The 21,504-nt window shown below is 40.8% G+C and overlaps 1 protein-coding gene across 2 annotated transcripts in view; it reads left to right on the forward strand.

The window, feature by feature from the left end:
* UNC13C (unc-13 homolog C) overlaps positions 1-21,504 on the forward strand; it is a 550,871-nt gene that overhangs the window by 424,934 nt on the left and 104,433 nt on the right. For both annotated transcript variants that reach the window (XM_075530957.1, XM_075530958.1), the window contains 3 exons: positions 2,838-2,915; positions 16,182-16,270; positions 19,445-19,594. In XM_075530957.1, coding sequence (XP_075387072.1) covers positions 2,838-2,915; positions 16,182-16,270; positions 19,445-19,594 — 317 coding nt within the window. The remainder of the gene's footprint in view (positions 1-2,837; positions 2,916-16,181; positions 16,271-19,444; positions 19,595-21,504) is intronic.

The following is a 21,504-nucleotide window of genomic DNA, read 5'->3' on the forward strand; positions in this document are numbered from 1 at the left end:
ACATGATCACATCCATAGACACAGAAGTGTCAATTGGCAATATTCAACACCTACTGGTAAATGCTCAAGAAAATAGGAATAGAAGGGAAATTTCTCAACATAATAAAGATCACATATGAAATATCAAAGGGCAACATCTCATTCCACTGGGAAAAACTGAAAGCAATTCTTGTGCAAACAGAAACCAGGCAAAAGGATGGCCTACTTATTCAACTTTGACAGCTGCTATGAATCCCACTTGATCATCATATATGCTTTTTGATATAATGACAATGACATGCACAAATGGTAAACTATAAGACACTTGCTACTAAGTTATAATCTGTGGCACTTACTCCTTAGAAATTCCTTTAACCATAGCACTATGGTATTTCACTCTTAGAAATTCACCAAATTTTCTTCCTAAAGACCCACATCAGGAAACAAATTAATTTAAATTCTTCATTATTGCTGAATTGTAAAAAAAATTAGTATCTGACTGTTAAAAATGAGACGAAACTAAATACTTCCATTGATTCTTTTGGGCTATAAAGTTCACCTGCTGTTTGGTGTCTAGACCATGATTTGACTCCAAACTACATTTCCCTTCACATGTCTCTCTATTGCAGGCTGGCTACTCCCCAGCACTTAGTTGCTGAAAGACTGACCCCCTGTTGTTCTCGAATGCTACTGTGGTTCCCCATGGGAACTCCTTACTTTTATCACCCTCTCTACCTATTTGAATCTTACCCACCATTCTGGGTAGAGCATTTTCTTCCTTTGATTTCATCTGTGTTTCTTTTTGAAAACCTCTCTCTTCAGCTGACCTGAAACGCAGTACGCATGTGGCTGTGTCTTCCTCCAGTTTCTTACTCAGACCTGAGCACAGTGCTTTACATATTGTAGATGCTTTGAAATGTTTCTTGATTTCTTGTTTTAAAAGAGGAAGAAAGAGAACAACAACAAAGACACAAAGCTTTGGGATAGGGGTAGAGGTGCAGGCAGCAATTAATGTTCTATTGAAATATAGAATTGGGAATAATTATCCAGTCATTTAATGCTCGCTAAATATTGATTCCAAAGGATCATATCAGGGTGTGGAGGGTGAAGACAAAAAAATCTATTTTGCACATTCCTAGGAAATGAGACCATAATGAATTAAAGGGAAACATGGAAAAAACCTACTGTATGTCACAGAGATGTTTGCTCTCATCAGTGGAAAGACTGTATCATTGTTTTAACCATGTCATTGACTTTATCAAAGTGTTCTACTTGCCTTTGAAAGTGACCTGATCCTAATTTACACAGAGAAAAACTAAGCCTCTATTCTTATCTTGATCCCAGTCATGTAAATGTTCTTTTATTGCAACCAGTATCTACTTTTGTGTCTTCTTTCATATGAAATAGCCCACCATTCTGAACAGACTAGTGGCTTCTTAAGGCCCATTTACAGAGAAGTGCTGGAACCCCTTGCCTCGGACCAGATCTCTTTTCATTGGGGTCTTTTTCATATTGGTAACTAAGGTTCCTGTTCCTTCGTAATTCAAGGTGAATGGCTGTAACTCATATATCTGTGTTTGCAATAGGGCAACTGGTAGCCTAAAGAAATGATTCAAAATCAATAGATTGGGTCTTTTTAAAAATCACCAGCCAACATTTTAAGAGAAAACATTTCCATTATAGCAAATTAACTTTCCCTTAGCTCCTGCCATGTTCAACTGATAATTGCCAGATCAAATTATCTATCCCTACATGGATGCTGTCCAATGACCAATGACAGTGAATTTATTTCACAGCTAAGGCTAAATAAATATTGTATGAAGATGGAGACAATGTATTTCACACTTTGATACTATGATGCCTCAACTATTGTGTTGGTTTGTTCTCCTCTCCAACCCACCAGTCTTAAAGGTGAACTCCTTTTAAGAAGTTAGATGTATCTTTTGATTTTTTTTTAAAATGTATTTTGTGGAAATTGCAGTTTCACATGCAACTATAAGAACAAATCGTGAAGGTATCCCATGTAATTTTTACCCAGTTTTCCTCAACAGTAACATCTTGAAAAACTACATGGTATCATCTCACAACCATACTGACATTACCCACTCCCACTGAGTCAATTCCGACTCACAGAGACCCTACAGAACCAAGTAGAACTGCGCCCCAGGGTTTCTGATGCTGTCAGTCTTTCTGGGAGCAGGCAGCCTCTCCTTTCTCCCCAAGAATGGCCAGTGCATTTTTGAATTGCTGGTAACCCTTACCCCACCAGCGTTGCTAAGATTCACACTGGGACAGGTAAAACACAGATCTCTATCACCACGAGGATCCTTCCTGTCAGCCCTTTCATATCCACACACCCTTTCCTGCCTCCTCTGCCACCTCCTTAGTTCCTGACAGCCACTAACCTCTTTTCCATCTTTATAATTTGTCATTTCAAAATGTTACGTAATTCCACTATTCTAGTATGTAACGTTCAGGGATTGTTTCTGCTCTATAATCAGTAAAATCATTTGTATCAAATCCTTTAATTCTGTTACTATGTATACCATAACATGAATGTAATTTTTTTTTTATTGAACTATTCACTCATTGAAGGATGCCTGGGTTATTTGGAGTTTGAACTGTGAGGTGTAGAAACATGAATTTATACATTTTTTGCGTGTGACCATCAGGCCATTATATTATTATTTTCTGTTCTTAGTGGTTAAAAATCACAGCTAAAATAGCACAATGATTGTATTTGTCAAACACCCCAGTACATTAGCAAGAGCTGGACAAGAGCGCTCTGAAGGAAATTCCATCAGCATTTAGAGTGTGAGCTTCTCACGCTTCTCTTTTCTTCTTTGCTTTTGTTAAAGCCTTGTATCCTGATGAACAACATTCAACAATTGCGAGTCCAACTGGAAAAGATGTTTGAATCCATGGGAGGGAAAGAGGTGGGTATGTGTTTGCCCTTGCATTTGCTGAACACTTCCTTAGAGATCATTAGCAGCACATAGACAATGTCTTGAACTCTTCCACGATTAACCCTGAACATGACAAGAGCTCAAACATGAGCAATGTTAATAACCTGAAATCCCATGAACAACTAAGATGATACTGTCCTCATCAGAACAGTCAATTCAAAAAGGAATTGTGAATGGGAGAAGAAGCTGTGTGAAGGCCTTTTAAACATATCTATCTCTAGATATCTGTATAGACCTATAGATATATTTACATATACCCAATTAAACATATATGCTAATGATCTGTAATATTCTACCAACTGTAGAGGTGTCTTTTACTGTATTGAGCAGTGTCAGCTTGCTATTGATGCGTGTTCTGAAGGATGCTTTGCGGTGCTAGTGTCTTTGATGAATTCATGGTTTTTTTGGTCACATCTGAAAATCTCTGGTGAACAATGTGTTGTGTGCTGTGTCTGTAATGTCTCGTGTCTCTGTCCTACATCTTTGACTTGCAATTCCATGAGCAGAAGAAGGAAGGAGAGCGATTCTTTTATGAGGTTTGTGATGGCAAGCATTTTATTCTTTTCCGGCTGTTTTCACTTTTTTAACCCTTCAACCTAAAGACCATTGAACTTCCTGCTTAATCGCATTTGCTTGCTTGGATCGGTAAACAGATAAAAATTAGCTGTGTCTGCCTCCTCCTGCCTGCCACAAGTGAGCCCCCCTGGGATTGAGGACTGGGTGACCCACAGAGGGAAGATCATAGAAGAGAGGTTCTCTGGACAGACACCTGCCCACTTCTCCCACCCTTCAAACAATGCCCCTCAAAAATGGCTAGGTAAAGAATGGGGGGAGGAGATATTTCTGTTTGAGATTTACATACATGGTTGCTTAATGCACTGAATGTTTGCAACATATGTAAAGCTAGGTTGTATTTCAAAGTAAAAGTTCCCTTTTATCTCAAGTGTAAGGCGGCAAATGTTTCTTTTACAATTTTTAACCTCTTCATATTTGATCTTGCTTTGAAACCCAAAGAGACCTTGGTGCCCTTCCTCTCAGCACCTGTGTCGCTTTCCCCAAACCTCGGCCTTTCGCTATTTAGCATCCTACAAATGAGAAGCGGTAAACACATGTGACGGCGCCAGACTTAAGAAAAGGAACTTTGATGAGATGTGCTTCAACTGCAGTCTCAGTTTAATTTGTGCAAAAAAAGCTCCATTCCCCAAAGAGTGGCCTTGCTTTGCATGAAGCTTGAGAGCATCAATCTCTCTCTCTCTCTCTCTCTCTCTCTCTCTCTCTCTCTCTCTCTCTTAAGGATTCATCAGCTTAGTTAGGTGAGTACAGGCAATCGGGGATCATAACTGTGAGATTTCCCCCTCTGACTTTAGTGATGTTTTATATTCAGACCTTAAGACTATTTACTGTTTGGGAAAGTGTTGAAGACATTCCTGACTCCTTGTGGGAAATCCTGTATCACCAGTCAGCGAATTTTAAAGACTGCCAATCATCTAAGTATGAAGGTAAATTTAAAGCTGCCTATTTCCAGAATTTTCTCCTCTGGCTCACTACCAATCTCACTGTTAGTCTGTGGTTAAACTCTAAAGTATAAAAGATTCTGCTAGGCAGAATATTAACCAGACAAATAAGAAAAGACATACCAGTGAGATCAATCAGGCCTGTAGGTACAGGGAACTATTCTGTGAGCTGAGCCTGAATAATCAACACAAGGAAGAAAAAGGAAAATAGGCTTGTGTCTCACCTGGTTGTGAACTTGCAATGTACTGGCCTTGCATTAGAGACTTGGTTTCAGGTAGGTGGCTGATACACAGCCTTCTTCTCAAGGGAGGAAATAAGGAAGGCAGACATCTGTACGTGGTGCCTTCTCTCTTTTTCCCACCAGAGCCTTCTATGTGCTAGTTGTCCCACCCCCTGCCCCCCGAATGGAAATGAACATCTAGTTTTTAACAGAGTGATTTGCTAGAGGGCTAACTTGATCTGATCTTGTTACATTGTTTCATTTAAAAGTTTCCCTTCCCAGTCCACCTCTCCCATTTGCTCTTCTATATCCTTCTGCTTCTCCTGGCAAGCAGTTTCTTCTCGTCCAATTTAGACTCTTAAATTTGGTTGCTGAAGGCAACTTTTATATAGGCCCAGTCAGCACTGGGATAGGGATTGTTGGAGGAAGCAAGTCCCCAAACCAGGCAACCCAGATGTGAGAGGAGCATGCCCCCTCCCTGGCAGAAACTGGCGTCCTGAATGCTGAACTATGAGAGTTACCAGCTGCTGTACTTCTGCAGCCACCAGAATCTCAAACACTAGTCAGTACTAGTCCGTTATCTACTGAGATAACCATAGCTAACAGGAGTCCATAACCCGAGACTTTGATAAAGAAAAGAAAAGGGATATTGAGGATGGCAGAATCAACCCTTTGGTATGAGAAGTGTATGCAGCATTTACTTACAAACATGTTCAATGGCCTTTGAAGGTTAAAGAATACACCCCGGGGTCAGTTCTAAGGAGCCACGATCGCTCCGGGATTAAGCGCTTGACTGCTAACCCAAAGATTGGCAATTTGAACCCACCAGCCTCTTTTCATTACAATCAGGTCAAGGCTATGGGTTTGGGTTGAAATGCCAATCCCCAGTTTCTTCCTCACCGTGGAACTGGTTCTGAAGCCTTGCCAGGGATTGCTAAAGGCTACTTGCTGACCTAGAGCACACCCTTCTGCTAGGCACTTCTTCCTATTTTGTCTCCCCCACTGCGCCAAGATGGATATGTCTTGCTACCATGACCTAATTAGCAAATCACTGCTTGTGCACTTGCTAAAACTGGACTTTAATGCCTTGTGTCAGTGGTTGGCTTCTAGCGCCAGTCTCGCTTGCCTCCGGTGCTGCTTGCAGGCTTGGCTGCATGTTGCGGCAGATCGCGGCCACTCCAGCGCCACCAGTGTCTGGGGAGCTGCTCGCTCTTTGCAGGATCAGCCTCTCTCTGCCCTCTGGACACGGGGAGTTATTAAAACCCTTTAGGTGGAAAGATTCATTCTCTGTATGGAACCCAAGCTGGACATGTTGACTAATACGATGACAATTGAGGGGTGACATTATTGATAAGGCCACAAAAACCGTCACTGGAGCAACCACTGTTTATGACCGAACACACGCTGCTCTCTGTGCAGTCCGCGTCCTGTGCCTGCTTAGACTCAAAGCAGAAAAGCAGACCCCTGAATTCCTTCTCTCTAAAGTGACTTTCCAAAAACCTTTCTTTGCATACATCACGATTATGTCTTGGATCTGTAATTAGAGAAAGTTCTATGTTAGAACATCACATGTTCCCTGTCAGCATAAAACAAATGAATCTTTAAGAAAAAAATGCACAGAATTTGTTTTTAGTTTGTTAAAGGTTATTTTCATGTCCATTCTGTTTGGAACTATCTCTATTTTAAAGCTAGGAGCCTCGTAGCATTGTGGATGACACCTTGTGTGGCTAACTTCAAGATCAGCAGTTTGACTCCACCAGTGGGTCAGAGGGAGGAAAACGAGGCTTTCTGCTTCTGTAAAGTGTTACAGCCACAGAAACGCACAGAGGCGATTCCACTCTATCCCACAGGGTCACTGTGAGCCCTGGTTGACTTTTATACTTGCAAACTTTTTGAGTAAAGCAAGGAAATTGTCAACCAACGTTATAAACTAAGCTAGCAGTTAAATTACTTATACCACATCCCCCTCTCCTTGTATAACACCGGTATCAGCCAAGTGCTGATCAGGATGCCACATATGAATTTCCATTCATCAGTGAATGGTTGCTTTATTTTGAAAACGAAAAACCTCAAATGTAAAATGTGTCTATTTTTCTTGTTTTAGTGGCTCAATTTTTCCATGACTATAATTGTGCTTGCATCAATTATAAGTAAATAGCCTAATCTGTAAACAGGTTGCTACAGCTTATGGAAAGAACTTGGTGTTTCCTTGAGCTGCGGTCTAATTTGCATTAGATTATAAAGAGAATTACATCACTCAAAATGTAATTTCTCTTCAGATACTTGTTTTGAAGCTTGACAGGAATTGTAGCTTGGTCATTGATTTAGGATTATGACTGTGCCGTGTAAGCAGAAGAGCCATTAGTCCTTCCTAATCTCGCACTGGTACAATCACCTCGAAGAGGGTAGGATCTATTGCTATCCATAGTAATGCAGTTTCTAAAGCTTAACTATTATTAAAACACTTGAGGCAAAGAGAGGCTCTGTTTGTTCAGCTAAATTCTCTCACGCTCCTGATCAGAAAGCAAATCAATTAGGTATGTTCTTTACATACATCTCAAAGCAAGAGCAAACACTCCTGACTTGTTTCAGAATGGTGAACAACCCTGTGTGTAAATTTCACGTGTTTCCGGGATGAAGAGGGCCAATGAATGAGGACTATAACCACAGCGCCCTTAAAAGCATATACATATTTTTGATGAACAGTTCAATGTGACAGCTATTTGGTTTCAGAGATGCATACCAATGGCTCTTTACAGTTTAGAGATGAATGTGATGTGTCGATTAAAGATTACATCAGGGTGCCCAAACATACGCTCCTGTAGCTCATGAAAATACACTTAAACACCTATCAGCCATATGGGCATAGCCATCGGCTAACCATTGGCTAACCATTCCCCCGACCAGACAGGAGAGAAAGAAACCGGCTTCATTTATTTTTCCCTTGGCCTATCCTGTCAACGTTGTATTTGCTAGAGCAAAATAGTGTGGAAGGTCATTATTCCAGGGAATTCCTGCCCCTGCCAGCGATTCTCAAAGTTCGCTGTGCATCAGAAACACCTACGCAATCCGCCACACTGTTGGCACATGTGTGCAGGTTTCAAAGAGATGGTGAAAAATGGAACTGAGCAATAAAGAGTTTTTTCCGTGAACTTTTTGAAGCCCCCTTGGATGTCAGAAAAGAACTGGGCTCCAGAGAGTGTCCTTGACTGATTTTTCAGAAGCAAATTTTCAGGACTTTTCTCCCTCGTCTAGAAGCTCAACTGAAACCTGTTCGGTGTCACACCAATATACAAGTCTGCCCTGAAAGATAGGTGGTAGGTACTGATCAGTTACACTGGCCAAGAATCAAACTTGGGTCTCCCACATAAAAGGAAAGAATTCTGCCAAGACAGGCCTTGTAACAGTATAGTAATTATATGAAAAACCCCTTTTATTAACGACTGATCGTGATACTCAGAAGCCATATGGACAACCAACTTCTCCTCCTCTTGGGGCAGGCACGCCCGACGGGAGCATGTCAGAGCACACTGCACATGAAGGCAGACTGCACTCCTTCCTTCACTGATTCAGTCAAACAAGATGTCTTTTCTGAGCCCTAGTTGGAAGCCCTGGCTATTACTGGGTGCTGCAGGTACTTCACCAAGATGCAGATCTCACCCTCCTATAACTTAAAGTCTCAGGGGAGTCAGAACACGAAGAAGAGGGGTAAAGGTGGGGGGAGGCCAAGGGTCACGGAACCCACCAACATGTTCTGAACTCTAAAATATAGCCTGGCCAGGAGAGTTGGGATTATTAACGGCTCACCTGGCAGCAACGCCAAGAGCAAGCTCAAACCTCTGGCCCCTGAGGGTGTAAGTGATATTCAAAGGTGAGAGGCTATTCAGCTGAATTCAGTTAAGGGTGTACCCAGTTATTTTTCATTAGAGGGCACCGGAGAAGGGGACTTTAAGGCTGGAGATTAGGCCACCTCTTGGCAGCATTGAGGCATTACCTGGTCTCACTCTAGTGAAATCGGACTTCATGGGAAACTAAGAGAATAAAGAGGGCCAGGAGGGCAGATTGCGTTGAGGGGATTTAAAAATAAATACAATGAAGACCCCAGTGCTATTACCACCTGGAGTTCAGCGAAGTGAAACGCACCTTGTGAAATATGGAGGAGGGGTTCCGGAGGAGGTTTAGGGGTTCCCGGGCTGCAGATCCATGTCAGAATGAATTACAGACTCAGCAGCACAGGCTGCTTGTTAACCTCGCTTTCCAGAGCTTTCCAGCAAGGTCACAGGGTCACCCACTAACCTCCAAGCCTCTTTTTAAACTAGTCCTCCTTTGACCCTTAAGCAAACTTGAAAGAAAATACAAGTCACAGCCCGAAGGGACAGAAAAGCAGTTTACTTAAGCTGCCATGATCGGTAATAAACCTGTCCCATTGTCCTGTTGTGACCCTATTTGATCTTTTCAGCCTACCTTAAATTAAGAAAAATTTTATAAAGTTATTAGTAACTTCTTTAGCTCAGACACTCCTCCTTCTCTTCACAAGGCAGAGTGCTCCTCAGGGCCACCTGCAAATAGGGCTTTGAGAGAGAATTCAGCCCTTAGCACTCTCGATGTTCAACAAGTGCCCAGTTCCATTGGACAGACAGATGATATTCAAGTCCTTCTGCAGTGACTCATTGTTTCAGAGAAGGATGCAGTAAGGCGACCAGCAGAAAGGGAAAGATAGAGTAAGATAGGGCAAAAGAGGCAATTTGTACAGAATACAATTCTGACTATAAAGTCTGCATTTCACAGTTGCTCTTACTGACCTACTATCCTATCCAAATGTGAAAAATCAGCCAATAGATGGAGCTAATCCCATAGTTCCTTTGCAGTCAGTTATCATACTTGGAGATTATATATATATATTCATCTTCAGGATTGAATTCCTTCAAAGAACATAGTTTCTTAGAGTGCCATATTTTAATCTTCATGTTACTCCAAAAGAGTGATATCTTCTAGATATATATTTTCCCCCATCTGTGAAAAAGAATGAAGTGCTGGGAATTTTGGGATTCATTCTTATTATAAAATGCTGTGATTATAAAGACAAGTGCCTTGTTATCAATCCATAAAATAGAGGGATATAGTGTATTTTCTATAGGCAAGAAGCAGGGGAAAGTTAAGAGAAAATAATGTCATTAATACAAAACTTAAAGACTCACTTAATTCACAGAGAATTTTTTTCAGAGAAATAGAAATCTTACACTGGTCATATTTTTACTAACTCAAATTTACATTGAGAGTCTTATAAAAGATGTGGCAGTCTTCTTGTTTGGTTGGTTGGTTGGTTGGTAGGTTGGCTGGTTGTTCTTCAATTGTCTGGGCTGAAGAACTCAAGTTTGTATCTCAGAGGCAACTCCCAAAAGGGATGGGAGACAACTACTCATGTTTAAAACTTTTTGAATCCTCGAAGTTCAAAGCATGATTTATATAACTAAATATGTCTAGCATTAAGAGTTCGTATGAATCTGAATAATACGATTCGAAAAGCCATAGTTCGAACCCTAAAAAGAGCCCTATTGGCATAGTGGTCACACAATGGCTTGCTCATTGCAAACTCAGCACCTTGACACTGCCAGGGGAGCAGCTGCTCTGCGGAAGAATGAGGTTTTTTTACTCCTGTCAGTTACAGCCTTGGATATCCCACACAGGAAGTTCTGCCCTGTCCTATAGTGTCACTGTGACTTGGAGTTGACTTGATAGCAGTGAGATTTGAGTCTACCCAAAAAGAACCTAAAATATTTGGGGACAATGCCTTTCCTAAAAAAGAATATTCTTAAAAATGAGAGTGGTGAGGAGAGGCAGCATTGTTAAGAAATGGTACACATTTGTTTTCAAAAAAGAGGACCATGTATTCATCCATTTCTGACATTACCATAGTGTGTTGGGCCAGGCTGACTTAGAGAAACAAAGCCAAGAACATTCATATGTGTATAAGAAAGAGCTTCATATCAAAGAGTAATTGTGTATTAAGAAAACATCCCAGGCCAGTTCAGATCAAGTCCATAAGTCCGATGTTAGCCCATATGTCTGATACCAGTCTATAAATTCCTCTTCAGACTCATGCAACACATGCAATGATGCCAAATGCAGGAAGACCACAGGCCAGTGGGTAGAAAATCTTGTGTAGTCTGTGGCGATGGAACCATCTCCAGGGCTCTGGCTGCCATCAGCATGGCTCCATGTGGCTTGTCATCAGGAATGTGTAGCAGAAAGAATGTTCCCAGAATCCCCAGGAGAAGGCCAAGCCCACAAGGAGAGATCAGGCTCTGACCCGATTGACAGGCTAGACTCCACCCCTTCATTCTTATTTATCAAGTTGACATGAAACTGTGTCACACAGTTTCTGTACTGACACACAGTATCTGTACTGAACATCAAAGCTGTTTAACATGATCTAGGGCACATCAAGGAGAGTAATCTCATGCTGGGATTCACGGGGGAGTTCCCATTAATTTCCCAATCAGATTTTTAATTTGAACTAGACTTTATGTAATAAATAGGTTCTGGGTAGAAGCAACTTCTGGACAAGCGTGATCATTACAAAATAAAAGAAACAGCAAGAATCCAAGTAAGATTATGAGACATTGTTTGAAGCAAACACCTGGTTGAAAGCCAACTGGAAGGGATCAGCAGATCCCTTGATCAGATTGGGGCTTGATGAGAGCAGCCCTGAGGTAGCAATTGGAATAGCAGGCAAACAGGAAATCAGAAAATGATTTGGGGATGATTGTTGTGATGGCCTGCATGGAGATTTTGTGCTAAAGAACAGTGGAAATAAGGACTACACGAAAGAAATAATCAGTATTATTTGCCACTGAAATGAATGTCGTTCTGGAAAAACGAGCCAAAGATAACATGGACATTCCTGGCTTGAAGAACTATATGCCGTTAGTGAAATCAAAGACAAGACATCCACGAAGGCTGGGTGGTAAGTTTAGTTTGGATCTGTGGACCACCTGTGGGAAAGTCTAATAAGGCACTTAGGTGTGCAGACATGGTGCTCAGGCATGCTGAACAGGCTATAAATGAGTTGGGAGTCTGTAGCCCAGAGGTGGTAGTTGGAAGTCATTGACATGAAAGGGATCATAGTAAAAAGACGGAATATTGGCAGTTGAAGGAATCGAATATGAAAAACCCTGCTCCTCCCTCCATTTGTTGTATGGCAGTGCCTTGCACGCTGTGGTGATGCCTTCTTTTCCATAGAGGCAATAGTAAAGGTTTCCGATACCTGGGTTCACAGTCACATTCTGGATCCTGTGGGTAGGAGTGCAAGGGGAGCGATCTTCCTCCCAGAGACCCATTTCTTTGAACTGAGCCAACAATGGAGCCTTAATGCAAAGGAACCAAAAAGGCAAAAAGGAGCTAGTGGCCTGCTAAAAAAGATCAAGGAAATGAGGCCGTAATGAACACTCTGAAGAATCAGTGACATTGACTCTAAAGATCCTTGGCTTCTGCCATGCGAAAGTCTTTTGTTTTTAAGAATAATAAGCTGTCTGAAAACTGTAAATATCACTTTCCAACCTAGAGGTCACATCTCTCACCCCGGCTTGATCGTTGGTTTCACGATTGTTGCGAAGTTGGTGATCTCAGTGCAGACATTCCATTTAGGTTCCTGGAGTAAGATTTTCGGGCTGGTCAGACAAAGCAAAATCATATACTGAGCAGGTGCGATGAGCATATTTTCGGAGCCAAACAAATATTAAGGTGTGATCTGACATGGCCTGGCGATGAGGAAAATATTTGGCATCTAAACTGTCACGGATGTGGTCAGTAAAGGAGTGAAGTATTTCAAACGCAAAAGCATTTATTAATATCCAGTGCAAGATCCCACTCTAAGGAGAAGGGAATATGCTGCGGATTTTAGAGTTGCCTCTTTGAGGGAATTCTTCCACGCTTTTAATTGCTTTACATGCCTCCTTGAAACTCTGGTGTCCATGCCTGGATATGCATGCCAAACACCAGGATGGAAAATTAAGATCGTTTCATAGAAGGGACAGACTTCTAAGAGAATATTATGTAGTAAAATGTTAGTGCAGTTACCAGAGCTACTAACTGCCTGGGAAAATAATAGTGGGAAGATACAAAAGGACACTATAAGTGAATTGTTCTGAAAAGAGAAGTGAGTGTAAGCCAAGTGGCAGAGGAACTACAAGATGCTGCCTCAGCTGTCATTTCCAGATGAGCTCATTATATTACCACAACTCGGTGGTGTAAACCGTCCTAAAGGTTAACAGCTCCTGTCCCACCTATATGTGAGTGTTCATTCTGAAATTACCAGCCAAGATAGCAGAATTCTCAAATGTTTGGGGTGCAGTGGTAATTAAATATATTTTGCAAGTTTAATGCTAAGTTCAGAATTTGAGTCAGTATTAATAAATTTTTAGTATGTGCATTCATCTTCCATAAACTGTCCCAGTCTTGGAAACTCACAGTGGCAATTCTGCCCTGTATTGAGTCAGCACTGAGTCCTCATCCTTACCTGGAACCATTCTTTTAAGTGTTTTGTGCTAGTCCGTTCAGGTACAAATGTTTATCCAGTTTTCTATTTAAAACAAGTCTCTTGTAACTTTTAATGCTTGAAAATACTTCATTTTGCTTTTAACGGGAATTCTGCATGGAAAAATACAATATTGATCTCACATCCCGTGCTCAGCTAAATTAGACATTAAACTTTTATAGGAAAATAAAATGTGTAGCTACATTCCAAAGCAAATAATAAGTTGTAAGATATGCTATTGGTGATTTGGACAATGAAATCTCAAATTCCATTAATTTTTTAAATAAACTTTAGAAAGTCTGCTGGAATAAAGATTTAACTGGACAAGAAATTCAGATAAACTCAACTAGTCATTTTGCTGCCAAAAGAAATAGTTTTGTATAAAAAAAAATAAAAAAAAGAAATAGTTTTGTAATGATATGAGTATGGTATTTAAGCTCTGTAATTTCATTTTTGCGAGAGACTTGTAATTTGCAACAACTAGGTTTATTGGCCCCAAAATTACTATGCCTGTTTTAATAGTATGATTTTAATCCGATATTAAGTACATTAAATGTTTTGGCCTGGTTATGTGATAGGCAGAGACACTTTGTTTCCACCTACTTCCATCAAGAACTGGAAACTGTCATCTAATGTTTAAGATGTGATAGCTTGACAGTTTCAAGGATTAACCAATGATTCGATGACACATTTTCATTCACAAAACATCCAGGTATACTAAAATAACCTCATGGGAAAATAGCATCATTTTATCCAGGCGAAATAGGCACTTTTGAATGAGAATATAAAACTGTTAGCTTAATAGGTGAACAAACAATGTACAATGTGTGCATCACGTTAATAGGAGATTGAAATGTTCTTTTAAATGGAAACAAAACCATTTCCTGAAGGAAAACCTATTCTCTGCGCCATTATCTTGGAGATGATGGATGTGTGGGTGGACAATTACCTCATATTCCTCCACAACATCACTACAGCCTGAAGAAAACCAAATGGTAGGAATTCTCCCCTCATGCCTTACTGTCAACATTTTATGCAAATGAAATAAAATAAAAATGCATATTGGGCAATAGCAAGGAAATAAAATTAAAAACATCCAGCAAGTTCATCTAGGACTGGGGCTAGGCAGTCTTCTTGTAATTTTACACTTAAGGATTAGGAACCCTAGTTTGTTAGGCTAATTGTGTTTAAATGCTTTTCAGTCTCAGGTCTTTTTTTTTTTTTGGTAAATACCTTCTAAATTACTTCTTTGCATATGGTTGGAATGGAATACTCTCCTAAAATATAAGACTCGAGAACAATCAAAACGTTCAATCCTCGGAGCAGTTCTGACCAGGGTCTCTGAGTTAGGGCTGGCTAAACAGCAGACAGCAGACAGAAGGTAGAGTCTGTTGTAATGACCTGGGGATCTTTGGGCAAGAATTGTGAGTCTACTGGATGACAGTGACAGAAGAAAAAAAAGAAAGAATCCAGCAAAATCACTGGCTCTCATTGAGGGGAGATGGAAACGAACCAATTCTGGAATCGCCTACATTCAAATAAAAACGGACTCAATTTTCAATTTCCATTCCAATTTTTGCAGCCACATGAATGCATCCTAGAGCTACCGATGCTGAGAGCTGAAAATTCTTCCAAAAGGTTGCTCAGTATTAGCCAGTTCCAGACTCTCCCATATTTATTTTGTATCTAATTTAGAGTCTCTTTTATACTAAGCCATCCTTGTGTTTGATCTACTCCTAAATGTTTGCTTAATCCCACTACCCCATTTTTTTTCCCAATAGACTCTTTTGGGCAAGAACTGGGGATATAAGACTCAGTTTCCAAGGCTTAGATAGATAGATAGATAGATAGATAGATAGATAGATAGATAGATAGATAGATAGATATTCTTTTTTCTTTCATTCCAGAAAATATTCCAACTTAGCATCTATGAAAATTTCCATCTACTTGATACAATCTGTCTGTTTATAAACCATTTTATTGACAAATATTTTGCCAAAACATAATTTGCAAATAGGATCAATCTTTATAAAATGTATGGTAAAATGTGCATTGTTCCTTCACTTTAACTATACAAACCAAAGAAAAAGTTGGTGGTATTGACTCTTATTTATGATATAAGGTTTTCCTTATTAAAATACTAACTTTATTTGAAAAACAAATTTGGCAAAAGGAAAAGTTGGCTCTCGATGACCTCCACTCTAAGAACAAGCATCAACACAAGTTTACCTCCTTACCTGGTCTTTTGTCCGCAAATTTCCTAAATTATCTGCTCCCCGAGCTATAAAATATTTGAATGCTTGAAGGAAAATGAAAAAAAGTTAAACATTAGCTCTTAAGTTACAAAGTATCTTCCTCAAAACGAAGGTAAGTCTGTCATTTCAAAAGGAGCATTGCTGTGCTTGGATAACTTAGTGTATTACACTTAATTCAGTGGTTAAGAACGTATGAAAACAATTCAAAGTCAGGCGCAATTGAACACTCCAAAGTTCAGTTGCTTTTTCATTTTTATGAATTTCCCAGTTCCTCAATGGACCTACTATACACAAGGACATTAAAGAAAGAAATATACCTGACAGCAACATACATATTTCACTGATGTACATGGGAGAGTTTCTGACATGTGAAATTCCATTCAAGATCTAGATATTTTGTCATGCCTTGCATCCCATTGCTATAGCCAACAGAGGTTCTGTTGTGTAGCTTGACAGTTCCTTTATGTGTAAGCATGTGGTGACGATCCTGGTTTGGGCATAGGAAGCCTTGTTTCTTTGCAATTGTCTAAGCTCAGAGGTGTTTTTGCACTTGATTTCAGAGATGGGGTAGGGTGGGGAAGAAGTAAAATATACATATGTTTTATGTGTATTGTTTGAAATTTACCTTACAATCTAAGTGCTTGTAAGATGAAAGCCTATTTTTTTTCCCTCAGGACCGCCAAGTAATAATGTTTCTGGTCTCTCTGCAGCTAGATCCTGAGGCTAGTACTATTCTCAAAGAACTTCAAGTTAAACTCAATGGGGTTTTGGATGAGCTCAGTGTTACCTATGGAGAAAGGTAAATGGCCTAAGTACGTCTATCCATCTGCATTAATTTTCTGTTAATGAAAATGCCATGTCCCTCCTCTAACTAAATACAATTATCTTTAAGGCCCAATTTACACATCTTCATCTGTGTCTTTTGTGACAACAGACTAATGTTTCTCGCGCAAATGCAGCCCTGGGGAAACAGTTTAAGGCCTTGTCTTGCAGTGTGGTCCAAATGAAAGAGAAGTTCAGGTTAAAGCAGCTTCATTTGGACCCTGTAGAACCGAGCTTTCTTCTTCTCATCAAATGCTCAGCTACCTAGAATAGCAAGCACATCTTTAATGAGATGCCTTAATGCAGTGCAGAAATTGCTTTAAATATTCAATAAATACTGACTTATTATGTAAAATTATGTGCGGAGTGCTCTAACGAGACTATAAAGATGTCTCTCTGAGCAGGGGCTAGCTCACTGTAGTCCACTCCTGATCTCATTTTGAGTTTGACAGCATGCAGTTTCTAGTCTCCTCTTCAGAAGCAGAGGTGTGTTCCTGACCCTGTGGCCTTCCCATTTTGGGAGTCCACCTTTGCACACCTGTCCCTGTGTCAGGCGCAGCCCCACTGTATTAAGTGTAATTTTTCTGCCTCTGGGGTGTTACCTGTCCAGAAGGAATCATGGAAATTAATAAGCAATTTGAAGATTCTGCATATCCAGACATAGATGGAGACCACTATCCAGAGATTCGGGGGCTCCCTGGTTCAGATTTGAGGTGGCATTTATTGACGGGGTCTTGCTCAGCCGGGGTAGGCAGGGATTAGGCATTGGACGGTGAACTACAGGTTGGTTCCCAGAAGATGCAGCTCTCCCCATGTGAAGGTTAACACTCTGAGATGCTCTGTATGGGTCATCCTGGGTCAGAATCCACTTTTAAGTTCAATGAATTTATTTGGGGGAGTGGGAGATTGGTTATATAATTTTTTTTCTTTTTGCAACGCATATGGTTAGGAAAAAAGCTGTTACCTTCAGCCAGGAAGGCAAAATTAGTGTTTACTAGGCAAAGATAATCAGGGAATTGGGAAGGGTCAGAAATAGACTGGAGATGTTCAGAACTGTACTGAAAATAAGATGACTAAACAGACTAGAAATTAGATTCTAAACAGAGAGTGCATTTGGAAATTATGTTCTGGAATATGTCCAAACTCTCCTGAGGAACAAGAACTTTTTAGTTTTATTTTGCTTGAAGGGAGAATATTTGGGATGCAAAGGCTGAAGCAAATATCATTTGAAAAACATCTGGACACAACTCGGTTAAGAAATACCGAGTGGTGGCCCCAGGTGGACACTTGGAGGACTTTTGCCTGGGAGGCGAGCTACTTTGACCTAGAGCAGTGGTTCTCAACCTTCCTAATGCCGTGACCCCTTAGTACAGTTCCTCATGTTGGGGTGACCCCAACCATAAAATTATTTTCATTGCTACTTCCTGTCATTTTGCTACATTTATGAATCAGGCAACCCCTGTGAAAGGGTCGTTCGACCCCCTGGTTGAGAACCGCTGACCTAGTGACTGCATTAGTTTTTTTTTAAAAAAAACCAGAAATCAGTTACTGCTTTAGTTCAAGAAGAGCCAGCATCATGGGAATCAACACCCCACATGCCGTGCTTTCCTGTACAAAGAGTAATGATTAGAGGTGCATGCGTCATGCCCAACTAGATCATTGTAATCCATTCATGGTTGGATTAACAATTACCAGAAATCAATTTCATGTGTCACTAAAACCCACCACTAATTATTTCTATATGGAGGTGGCAGGGAAAGTCTGAGTAGACCACACCAAATGCCTGAATCCTGGGTGCCCACCCTCCTGAGGTGAACACACAACACAACATGCACCCCAGAACTGAGACCCCCATGAGGTGGCGTCAGCCTTCCTCAAACCTCCTTACTTTCTGCATTTCTGAAGGCCCGGCTCTCTTCTGTACCTTAAAGCAGGCCTGGTAACCTGTGTGAAAAGTCAGGTTGTGTTCAGCCAATCACAGAAGGATGTCTATGAAATGAGACCCTTTGAAAACACATGTTTTTAAGAACTATATCCAGCATCGGTTCCAAATAATCTAAGCGACCTCGTCCACCCAGTCACCTCAGCTCCCCAGAATAGTAAAGAAAGAGACCCTTTAATCGACGGGGTTATCTGGCAATCGTTCTTTGTAGAATAAATGTATATTCTCACTGAGAAAACAAGGTAAGGACGCTGAGGGCATTAGTGCTGCTCCGTTATGAAATAAGGAACTCTGGTGACACGGTGCTTACACATTGGCCTGTGGTCAGCAGTTTGAAACCACCAGTCACTCAGCAGAAAGAAGAGACTTTCTCCTCTTGTAAAAATTTCGTCGCACACCCTCAGGGGTAGCTCTACCTTTCCGTAGAGGGTTGATGGGAGCTGGAAGAACTCAATGGCATGCGTATGATTAAATAAAAAGATCTGGGGGGTGGTTTCAAAAAGGATGCCGCCACTTTCACACACATTTTCAATTTTGGTTTTGCGGTTTACTATATTCTTTATAGCCTTTGATATCAGAGATTGGTTGAATTTATGAGAGAATTCGGGAATCTTTCATCAGAATTCTCTGAGAGTATTTAGTTCCTTGGGTGTGCCCGTCAAGTCTATCATTAATGACTGGCACTGTTTTGATTTAAGCTGATCATCACTACAGGTCATTTCGATTTAAAAAATTGATAGATTTTTTTTCAGGTAAAACTATCAAAACGTGATAGGGAAGAAGTGCAAAGGCACTTTGGGGGTGACGTGCAAAGGCAGCACATCCTGAGAAGTCCAGTCCACCTGTCTTAGTCCACCGCAGAGATGACTTCTGCTCAGAGTTGACAGTGCATGTCTGCTGTAGGAACCTGTTTCTATGTCCTCGGCTATCCCCCTCCATCACATACACACATTTCCACTGGCCTACCCCTTCTTCATCTTCTCCACAATTCTCATTTCCACAAACCAGCACCACCACCCCTTCAACCCTTATCTGAAAAAGGTTCAAATGCCGGTCTGAGGAGATGATGATCAAATGGTCCAGGATTTGAATTCCTTTGTGCCTGAGCCTATGGAAGTAGGGTATACTTCTTAGAGTGGAGAACAGACTTGGACAAACAAAGGTATACATATTTGCATTTATTCCAGAATTTATTTTCCTTATTTTTAGTTTCCGGCATGTAATTGAAGAGTGTGTGAAACAAATGAGTTTTGAATTAAATCAAATGAGGTCCAATGGACATACCACCACCAACCAGAACAGCGCAGCAATGGATGCTGAGATGGTATTGAGACCACTTATGGACTTCTTGGATAAAACGTAAGTTTTCTTTTCATTAAACCTTGCTTTTTTTCACCTAATCACCCTTTATTATCCTAAACTTGACCAAAATTGCTTTAAAGAAGAATATATATTTTACATTCCTCTGGGCAGAGCAACTCTAAAAGAAGTATATCAATTTATTAAAAAGCGAAACACTTCGATGAATAAAAATCAGGAACATATAGGAAAGAAAAACTTGAAATAAAATAAATGCTGGTAGCTGAGGAGGTTGCTGCCTTGAAATAGGTGAGACATTTAGGACTCATGCTTTTCAAAGGGGGAATGCAAGAATTGTTAAATATCCCCCTGGACATGAAGACTGAATTGGCATGAGGACATTTCATGTCATGCGAGAAGCTTACTGAAGAAGAGACTAAATAGCACAAATGTGACCTGAGTTAATTCAGCTCAGAGCCAAGGAGAGAGCTACACTATTTAACTTTCCATCACCATTCAGTGTCCCCCTCCCACCCACCCCCGTGTCAGACCCTATTATAGACACAGACCCATTGCGATCAATGGCATGGGAGGCCATACCTGACCTCCTCTGGCTTCGTATTGCCTCCGTGGTCCGTCGTCCTTTACCGAGTCTGACACCAGCCGTTCCTCCCATGCCACCCTACAGCTATGCTGCGTCCTACAAGTCCTTGCATTGGCCGCACAGAACGCACAGACAGTATTCACAGTTCAGGGGTTTTATTAGGGGAGTTAATCGCTTATCACAAGGCAGGATCAGCAAACAGTAAGGGTAGAGTCATTGGAAGTCACAGTTTTACCAGTCCCTCGGTCACATGGGCCCTTGGCTTAAGCCTCCATGGGCCAAGAAGCCAGCCCTCCAGGTACTGACTCACAATTCCGTAGTCTCGGGCCAGATAAGGAGCCAGTACTCCATAGTTCAGTGCTGCTACTCTGAACCTCCTTGTGATGTGGCTGGTTTCCATGACCACCACCACTTGAGACGGAAATCTCAAGAGAGACCTGTTCTTCCAAGGCCCACAGGGTCTCTCCTCTCTGCCACTTTAAAGATCGCTCAACTGACCAATCCCCACTCAGGGTTACACACACCCTATTTGCATAAGCCCATCCAATCCTTTGGTGGGGCTAACAGAAGCTTGACCGGAAGTGCCTCATGAAGAAATTGCAGTCTTCCACAACCCTGATGAAAAATAGTCAAAGTCCCTGACTCCGCTGAGATTATTGTGTAGTTGCGAAGTGTGTGTGAGAAGTATATGGGGAAGCGAGAGGGGAACGGAAGAAGAAGAAAAACAAGAGAATATTCTTTATCAGAAAGTGTGTGTGTGTGTGTGTGTGTGTGTGTGTGTGTGTGTGTGTGTGTGTGTGGTGTGTTACCGAGTATATAGATATCTACTCTCAGAATCCTAATTTATTATGTTTGGAGTACGGTCAGGCTACTATATTTTTTAATGTGTCCACAATTAAAAAACTATTGGTCTTAAGCAAATAGACACTTTATTTCCTGAAAGTAGACAAGAAAAGTAAATAATTCTGAATGCCTGCCAAGGGACCAGTATTATGTCTGGTAGTTTACATATGCTATCTCATTTAATTATGCTGTGACAAGTTAATTCCAAAGAGACCAGGGTAAATAAGCGGCATGAAATGCCCACATTTAAAGATGAGAGCCAAAAAGAGGAATGACTAAGGCGAGCCTTGTAGATGCATGCTTTTATATATTTATAACCTCTATTTAAATTTCATTTCATTAGAATCTAACCACCAAGACTAATTTTCCTATCATGTTAATATCATTTTTGCCCATCTCCTTGATGAGCATTGTCTGGTCTTCAGCTCGGTGCCCTCCAGGTCCGTCCATGTTATGAAGTGTTGCACAGACTCATGGGAATTGCATTCCATTGTGTTGATGTACCAAAGCTGATTTATCCATT

The sequence above is a fragment of the Tenrec ecaudatus genome, chromosome 14, assembly GCF_050624435.1.
Source record: "Tenrec ecaudatus isolate mTenEca1 chromosome 14, mTenEca1.hap1, whole genome shotgun sequence".
Classification (NCBI taxonomy): domain Eukaryota; kingdom Metazoa; phylum Chordata; class Mammalia; order Afrosoricida; family Tenrecidae; genus Tenrec; species Tenrec ecaudatus.